Here is a 10463-nt window from a genome sequence, read left to right as displayed (position 1 = left end):
TCCATTTCGAAATTTTGAATCAATTTAGCTCTTCATCTTTCGAAATACATAGATTTAGTCATTTAATAAAATTTTATTAAGTTTATTTGATATTTTAAGCGCGTTTCATAATAATAATTAACTTAACCCTAAGGTAAAAATGTGTCAAACAATATAACTCAAATACAATCATGAAATGCGTACGAAATATCAAATAAACCTAATAAAATTTGATTAAAAGTACTAAATCCACATATTTTGAAAGATGAAGGACTAAATTGATCCAAAATTTCAAAATTGATTAATTTCAAAATTCACTAAAAGTTAAAGGACAAAAACATATTTAATCCTTAAAAAAAGTCTTAAGAAATACTTTAAAATTAATCGGTTCATAACTATTTCGCGAAGGTCATCAAGTTTGAGACTATTTAAGAATAATTTATATTATTTGTCTACTTACTATATGTATTTTTTTTTCTTGAATTTACTTTTTTGTTGCTTTTAGTTTGAGATGAATTATGAACATGTGGTCCTCATCCTAGAATGGTGTTATTGGCACCATGTCATTTTACTTTAAATGTTTCATTTCTTATTCTCATATCACCCACCCTCAATGCTCATGTTAACTTTATATGTTAATTTCTTATTATTAATTACTAGCGTAAACACAGGTGCGCATGTGTGTACGCATCTTTTGAATTATATTAATAATTGATGATATTGTAATGTTATTAAGTTAATAAACAAAATAAAAGTATATTTATAAAAAATAAAGTGAAATGTATGGAGAAAATATGAGAAAAATAACTGTTGAAGAATAGTAGGAGAAGAAAGAAGAAAGAGATAAGTAAATAGTTTTATAAAAACTTGTAAAAATAACCGTTAATTTTTAAAAATTTAATAAATAATTAAATTGTAAAGGGTAAAGTTGGAATTATAAAACGTGGACACAAAAGAGGGAATTTCCTTTATATATAGTTATAGATTTCTAAGAAATTATTAAACACTTTTCTAAGAAAATGAAACATTATTTTTAATGAACGCCAACAAGGTTACTTGCAGAAATTAAAGATTTCAACGCAAACAAATTAATGATGTCTTAGCATTTATTTAAAAGATAACATTTTGATTGAATTAAAATTTTATATTTATGTATATTTATATTTGTTGAAAAACAATTGCTTGCACAAATTAATGATGTCTTAGCATTTATTTAAAAGATAAGATTTTGATTGAATTAAAATTTTACATTTATGTATATTTATATTTGTTGAAAAACAATTGCTGCAATAATTAATTAACATTAAGTATATTTTTATTATTATTAATTTTCGCAGTTACACAAACTAAATTAAATTGTATGATTATTTCTTTCTTTAATTAATTAAATTTAATTACATATTTTAGAAACCAAAAAATAATTATTTTTTTAATATATCATATATTAATAATAAAATTTGATTCACCATTTAATATTAATTGTTAATTTATTAATTATTATTTAATTATTTAATATCAATATAAAATTAATAATATTATACATATTTCCTATTACACAAATTAAATTATATGATTAAATTTTTTAATTAATTTATTTATTTATATTTTTCAAAAACCAAACATTAATTACCTTTTTAATATAACATATATTAATTATTAAATTACTACTTATTATTTAATACATCAATATGAAATTATTAATATTATACATATTTTAAGTTATACAAATTAAATTGTATGATTAATTTTTTATTTAATTAATTAAATTTATTTATATTTTTTAAAAGCCACATCATTTTTATTTTTAATATAACATATATTAATTAATAAAATTTGATTCACTATTTAATATTAATTATTAAATTATTAATTATTATTTAATACATAAATATGAAATTATTAAGATTATACATACTTTAAGTTGTACAAATTAAATCGTATGATTAATGTTTTTTATTTAGTTAAATTTAATAATATTTTTTAAAATTTAAATATTAATAATCTTTTTAATATATTATATATTAATAGGTTAAATATGTTTTTGTTTCTTCACGTGAATTTACTCCTTTTAACCAAATTTTATTAAGTTTATTCGACGTTTCAAACACAGATCATTATAGTATTTTAATTTGTTTGTTCTATTTGACACATGTTTAGATATATTAAATGTGTAGATTCCAACAATATTTTAATTTGGTAAAGAGATTATATTAAAAATATTAGAATTAAGTAAGTAAATAATAGAAGTTACATAAAGGGGGTTATGGTCCCATTTGTAAGATTTTTATTGCTACTAATTTATGTTTCCATAATTTACATTAAGATAGTTTTACTTTTGTAATATTAATGTTAAGAAGTAGATTTAATTCATTCTTTGCTGATCAAAAAAAATGTTAAGAAGTAGAGATCCAAATTCCAATTTTTTATTTTATTTTTATATATATATATATGCTTACATTTTGTACACATGAATTGGACTAATATTTCATTATTTCATTATTTAATTTTATTATTAGTTACTGCAGATAAAAAAAACTTGTTGAATAGACCTATTGTATTTTTTTTATTAAAATGTGCCTTATTTCATTCCACTTAGAATTTACAAGTCCAACATATATAAATAATACATATATATATATATATATATATATATATATATATATATATATATATATATATATATTTCTATTGGAATGTTATTTTACTCATTATGTTCATTATATTCAATTATTTTATGGATGTGTATAAGGCACACGACATTACATATAATTCAAGTTATAGGCAATTTCTTTTACAATTAACTTGATATCTCCTTTGCTGGGTTACGAAACCACACAACATATCAAACACCTTATAATTATAAATAACATAGAAGTTTATAATTCGATGATACGGCATGAATTTAAAAATAAAGTAGAAGTTTATATGGGTATTGCTGGTGTTTAAGATATATTAATTCTTCACTCTTTTCATAAATGTTTGTTTCTTTGTGTTTAGGTTGAATATTTTTGATATATATAAACACTATTTTAATTAATGAGAAAGAAAAGGTTACATAGAGAGATATATGATAAAACTTAAACTTTCTTTATATTTATGAGATTTATTTTTTCAACAGTTATGTAAGAGTAGTAAAAATTATTTATTTGTTATAGTTTTGTTTCGAAAAGTTGCTTTGAAGTTTTATCAACGATTTTCTTATTAAGAATTTCTTTTCACTACTGGAAGTTAAATCTCCTTGTGTAGTTGATTTATCACCGTAGGTGGCTTTATATGCACAGTGCTTCCTATTATTAAAACTGCAAAAGGCAGTTAGCTCAGTGAAACATTCAGCAGCAACACAAGGGATTCTACTGTAAGTGCTTGAATTTGAAGGATCGAATATAGGTCTGCTTTGTTTGTAACAGTTTTTACAAGGTTGACATTGCATCCAAATGGTGCTGGAGTCAGTATCAACTACCGAGGATTTGGAAAGGTGGAGTTCCAACTGAATACTTCATCAGGAATTCTCCTGGACTTGGTATTACAGTGGTCTCAACATCATGCGAAGAATCTAGTCGAGAGTAATTAGCACGATGAATGGAACGAAGAACCGCATTTTGAACTCGTTGAAAATGAGTTTCCGTGGGACGATAGAAGGGTGATTTTGGTGAATCCACTTTTGAGAGCTTTTGAGGAGGAAATGTTGTGAAAAAATAACAAGAGTGAACAAACAAACAATCTCTTTGAATGAATTTGTAAATTTGTAATTGTTAGTGCTTCTTATATAGTGACTATGAAATTATTTGCAATAATTGTAGATGCTCTTGGAATTGCATCGTAATATTTTATGAGTAGCTGAACTCCCTCGTGTCCATGTTTGATATAATCAATTATGATTATATTCACTTACTTGTTGGATATTTATCTTTGTTTCATTCAGTTGTTTGTGCTTTGATTTATGCTTAATGATGACTTAATTACTCATCTATTTAACTGATTTGGATTTTGAGTTGAGAAACCGATCTCAAATTGTGGTCCAATCAAATCATCATACATGTACTAAATGTTCCATGGCATACCAGAGTAGATTCTAGAGGAGAGATTCCTGTACATTAAAGCACAAACTCATTAAAATTATAGTTTTTGTGAAATAAAATTTTCTTATCTAGAACATCAATTAACCTATATGTTAATATTTTACATCTTTGTAGTTATACCTAATTTAATATAAAGATAAAAGCATATAAATTTTGTATAATGTTAAGAGTTATATATATATATATATATATATATAAGAATAAAGGATACATGAAAGAAAAGCATGAAATGAATGAGATATTTGTAAGTTTTAAATACGAGTCTTGATAAACTTAACATACAATGCACATAAGAAGGTTTAGGATTTGATTTACAACTATAACTAGGAATGACAATGGATCGGGTCGGATTCGGATAGTGTTTACCCGTAACCTTACTTGCAACAAAAAAATTAATCGGCGCTACCTATCCCGTTACTTGCAAAGGTACCCTTTAAAAAATACCTGCAAGATTTATGAAATTGTGGGTACCCATGAATATCTGTGAATATTTAAAAAAAATATCTTATAAAATTTTAAAATAAAATTTAATTAGAACTACACAAAAAATATAAAATAAAATATTAATTTAATTTAATTTTAATTTTAATTTTAATTCAATTTAATCTAATTAAATATAAATTAAATTTTAATTTTAATTAAATTTAACGTAATAACATATAAATTAATTTTAATTTTTTGCGGGTATGGATAATATGATACCCTCACCACACTCGACCCGTTAATAAACGAGTGTTAAAATATTTGTTATCCGCAGATAATAAATATCCACAAATATTAATTATTTGTCGCGAAATTTTATCTGTCATGGACATTATTTTTGCCATCCCTACCTAAAATCTTACTTTATCAATTATATGAATCCATATTTTACTTATTATTTATTAAAAATATTAAAAGTTAAAGTGAGAAGTGATCACGTAATTGAGTATTTTTTATTTAAATAAGATATATTGACTATTTAACATTGGAAATATTGAGTAGGTATGGTTAGTTTTAAGTTTCCTAATCCAATGGGCTACTAAAGAATTAAAGAAAGAATTTTAAATAAATAATTAGATATAAATTAATAAAAATCACTAAAAATACAAATTAATGAAAAAAATAATATATAAATAAAGATAAATTAAATAACATATACAAATATAGTAATAAGAATCCTTTCTAACTAAAGATAAATTAATAAAGAAGACCGGTGTAACTAAAGATGAATTACATGACATAATTACAAATTAATAAACATGATGTAATTATTGATAAATCAAATGACATTATAAGGAAATAAATAAACAAAATTAGTGTGTATCTACATATAAATTAAAATACATAATTATAAACAAATAAACAATACAGTAAATTAAATGATATAATTAAAAATAAATGGTTCGACATATTTTTCATCCCAAACTAGTTTTGTCCATAAATTAAATATATACTTATATCATCGTTACACTTTAGTAAAAGTCATGTGAAACTATGTTTGTCATATGGTAAACACTTTTATTAAGAACTCTTTAGTAAAAGTCATGTAAAACTATGTTTGTCATATGGTAAACACTTTTATTAAGAACGAATCGGGTGGACAAGGGAATCACTAAATTAGTGAAAACAAAAACAAATGGGAATGGCATGGTAGCTCTGAAAGAAAAGCTAAAAAAGACTAAAATTGAATATAAAGATTTAGAACAAAGAAGAATTCGACCATATCAATAGACTAGTAGGGAATTATAAAGAAAACAAAGATGTATATTGTGGGAGGAAATTGGAGAGAATGATATTTTTCAGTAGGTTTAAGATGGTAAATTTCATGGAGATAAGTGATGAAACAAAAATCTAAGATCAAATTGCACCAAAATAGAGACTTGAACTCTAGATACGAAAAATATGGTTATTATCTACATTCAAAATTCGTAGATAATAAACAATTTTCGTAAGTAATTTGATATTATTGACAAATTATCTATCAATGATTATAGAGGAGAATTAAAAATCTAATTAAAGTTGTGGAAGTGCAGGAAGTTTGGTCATAGAATCAAAATTATGAGAAAAGAATACTTAAAGGATTCACACCGATGCATACGAGTACAATAAAATTCTTAATTACAAATTAATTTTAGAAACAAAAGTAATTAGTCACGGTGATCAATTTAGATATAAATTTATATAATTAAAAATTATGGAATACTAAAATAGTCACTGTTATAAATAAAAAATTATAATTGATCACTAATTAATTAGAGATCAATTTAGAAACTAATTCATTTTCTACCGAAAACTAGGTAGTTAATTTTTAATGACCAATTTTCTTTCATAGCTAAAACTATAGTGACTAATTTTAAGGACCAATTTAGTAACAAATTATCATTTTGTATTCATTATAGTAACTATTTTAATAATTAAAAACTTTCATAAATTGTTATCTAAATTAGTCACTGAAATTGGTCGATCCGTAAAAGTTTAAAAGTTTTCTTGTAGTATCAGTTTACATGCAAATAATCAAGGGTTAAATATGTTTTTGGTCCCTCAAGTTTCAGTAAATTTTGGAATTATTCCCTCATCAAAACTTTATACCAATTTAGTCTTTCATCTCTCAAAATGTGTGAATTTAGTCCTTTTAACCAAATTTTGTTAAATTTATCTGACAAAACACATTTCATGATAGTATTTAAGTTAACATTGAAGCAAAAATGTGTCAAACAGTGTAAATAATTTAAATATTATCATGAAATATGCTTGAAACGTTAGATAAACTTAACAAAATTTGGTTAAAAAGACTAAATTCATGCATTTTGAATGATAAATGACTAAATTGGTCAAAAGTTTTGATAAGGGACTAATTCCAAAATTAACTGAAACTTGAGGGACTAAAAACATATTTAACCCAATAATCAAACATGCATGTTTAATAAAATTTGAGAGGAAAACTGAATTTTTCATTGATAGAAGACGACGAAGAGTGATAACACATATTATTCTATTTCATTGAATGGACTATAACTCCGAGGTACAATCTGTGTTGAGAAAGGTCACTGTGTTCTGTTCTGTGTTATAGCTAACCAAGATGTCTTGTTGTGCCAAATTCCCCAAGATAGCTTTTGAACGTCTACTGAAAGCCAAACATATTTTAGTTTCACTCACCTTCATAAATGTGTTGCTAGAATGCAATTCCACAACTGCACCACCTTTAAAATGTGCAAACACCGTCGGTATATGATATTCCCGACCAGATGTAACTTCGTAGCACAACTTCAAATGTTTCATTGGACTATCAGTACGCACTAAATTCACTGCATTTACCATTTCTCCTTCCAAAGCTGAGTAAACCTCATCTGGCAAAAAAGAGAGTGTTGTCCCTGAGTCAAGTAAGATGTTTCCTTCTTCACCATTTCTCGGAAACTCTATTCTCTTGCTTCCCACAATCATTGCTTCCATCACCAAGTAGTACTTGAATGGCACTGCACTGTTTACGATTATAGGGGTTGGAACTGCAGATTTAACAGAAACCTCACCACGATCTCCAAAATGGAGAAAACTAGGTTTTACATCTCCTTCATACATTGGCGTGAAACAATACGAAAATATTCCACCTGTTCTAGGTCTTAAAAGAGATACAAGTAAGAGAGGTGCATTTCCAAGGCCAACTATGCCAGAGCTTTGCTTATCAAAGAGCCCAACATTGTTATGTCCACATCCAATCACAGCTTTCGGAAATGCTACAGGAATATCTTCACTACTCGAAGTTAGAGTAATGGTGTCCCAGCTTATATCTCCTTCTGAAACTGATTCATCACCATAGATGGCTTTATATGCACAGTGCTTCTTCCCGTTGTTAAAATTGCAAAAGGCAATTTGCTCAGTGAGACATTCAGCAGCAACACAAGGGATTCTACTGTATGTGCTTGATTTTGAAGGATCAAATATGGGTGTGTTTTGTTTGTAACAGTTCTTACAAGGTTGACATTGCATCCAAATGGTGTTGGCACCAGTATCAATTACACCAAGGGTTTGGAATGGTGGAGTTCCGACTGAATAGTTCATCAGGAATTCTCCTGAACTTGGTATTACAGTGGTCTCAACATCATGCGAAGAATCTGGTGTAGAGTAATTTGCGCGATGGATGGAACGAAGAACGGCATTTTGAACTCGTTGGAAATGAGTTTCTGTGGGACGATAAAAGGGTGATTTTGGTGAATCACGGTGTATCAGTTCCACACTGAATCCACTTTTAAGAGATTTTGAGGAGGAAATGTTGTGAAAAAATAACAAAAGAATGACAAAATATGAATGACATGGAACCATTGTTATCACTATATATGCACAAGAGTGCTCTTTGAATGAATTTGTAATTGTTAGTGCTTCTTATACAGTGACTGAAATTATTTCCAATAATTGTTATCAGTATTAATATATCTTATAATATGTATTTTTAAGTAGCAGGAATATTATCCATTTTTAACTATACATTTGGTCTGGATTTCAATGAACAATCAATAATCTGATTTATTCTAAATTTGTTCCATGTTTTAATGTATTTCCTAGCTAAGTCCAGGTAAGATTCAACGTGAAAAAACTAAAGTTTATTATATACATTCCTTTTAAAAAACAAATCTTGTGAACCAAAACTAAATAGTCAGAGTCAATGTAAATCAAACGTAAGTAATCCATTTATATTAGCAGGTGAAATTCAATTTGAACATCTTAAATATTTTATATATACCTTTATTGGAGTTCTTATGTAGAGATGGCAACGGGGTGAGGTGGGGCGGGAAGGATTTCGTTATCTTATACTTATTTTCGTAAAGGAAATTCATTCTCATCTCCATTTTTATCAGGTAACGGGTATAATTTTATATCCACATCTGTACTTGTTTTCTTATTACTTCAATATTAATTTTAATTAATTTTTATAAAAAAATAAAAAATTACTTTAAGGAAACATAATATTATCAAATATTCAGTATTAACAAGATGGTTGTTTCTTCGATATCAAATACTTTGTAATAAATTATACATTTTAGATTAGAATACCAAATAAAATTTCATGAGAACGAAAACATTATTAAATTTGTAAACATTAATGAAACCTAGTTGATAAAATTTGAAAGTGTTTTTAAAAGAATATAAAAGGAAAACAAATATTCAAAATAAAAATATTTTAAATGTTTGTTTACTTTAATTTTTTAAATTCTAATGAATCCCTTTTTTATACACTAATAAAAAATTATAATATATCACTTAATCAAAATGACGCAAAGAACAAATAATAAACATAATAATAAAATTTTAACATAGATCTTGTATCTATTGAACTCTAATATATGTAATATGTTGAACGGTGATAGAAAAATATTAATGACAATTACATTAAATTTTTATATTGTAGTAAATAAAAGTTATTTACAATTATAGTGAAAAAATTACAGTATGATTGATAATGAATTAGAAAATAAAAAATAATTAGATAAAATACATTGAAATAGTATTCTACATATTTAAAATAAACAACAAATAAAAATATTAAAAAATTAACAAATGTGTGTCTTATAAACAATTTGAGAGACTATTGAAAAAAATCGCACAAAGAAAAACAAATGTATAATTAAGGGTATGATAAAATGAAAAATACTTGAGAGATATAAGAAAACTTTTCAAATGTCATCATATATACTCAATGGTTGAGAAATAAAAAAATTGTTTTAGCGAAACAAAAGAGTTCTTCAAATGAAACAAAAATTAATAATAATAAGTAAATAATTTTTTTTATATTACGTAGTAAATGAAAAGTTTGTTATTAAATACTTAAATTGAGAGTATTAAACATTCTCATTTGAAAAGAAAATATACAATAAATAAATTATTAAAAAATAATAGAAATATCAAACATGAGACATAATTTTTTTTAATTAGCATATATCATTTTAACACAATTATATAAAGGTTATGATAAAATGAAAAATATATTGAAGATACAAATGAGTTTCATGACAAACTAAATAATTAGAAGAAATAAAATAATAGAAAGTATATATATATATATGGTTATTTAATTAATTGTGATAATGTTTTAATAATTTAAACGAGGACGGATATTATGGCGGAGATATGTACATTTTCATCCCCATCCCCATACCTCCGTTAATGCAGGAATTCTCCGTCAAAACAGGGACGGATTCGAACAATACCTACGAAAACGGGTTTATTTGTCATCTCTATTATTGTGAACCAAAAGTTTTAAATATATTCAGAAAATCAAGAATATTATATATATTATTCCTTTAATGATTGATGACATTCGTAGTAATAATGATCGACATATTCTAGTTATAATTGCTTGCGAATGTTTTTTGTTAATATAACACATATTCTTAGTGTTAAAAATAGTATTTTGTTAATTTCCAATACTAT

General features: G+C 25.1%; 1 protein-coding gene across 1 annotated transcript; it reads right to left on the bottom strand.

Moving 5' to 3' along the window:
- Nucleotides 1–7049: 7049 nt before the first annotated feature.
- On the bottom strand, nt 7050–8357 carry LOC114169372 (aspartic proteinase CDR1-like). The gene has a single exon (XM_028054510.1). It carries the CDS (start codon nt 8355–8357, stop codon nt 7050–7052), a length of 1308 nt encoding a protein of 435 aa, XP_027910311.1.
- Between the last annotated feature and the right edge of the window lie 2106 nt (nt 8358–10463).

Source organism: Vigna unguiculata, chromosome 11 (genome assembly GCF_004118075.2).
Source record: "Vigna unguiculata cultivar IT97K-499-35 chromosome 11, ASM411807v1, whole genome shotgun sequence".
In the NCBI taxonomy this organism is placed as follows: Eukaryota; Viridiplantae; Streptophyta; class Magnoliopsida; order Fabales; family Fabaceae; genus Vigna; species Vigna unguiculata.
This window is presented reverse-complemented; position numbering and strand designations above follow the sequence as displayed.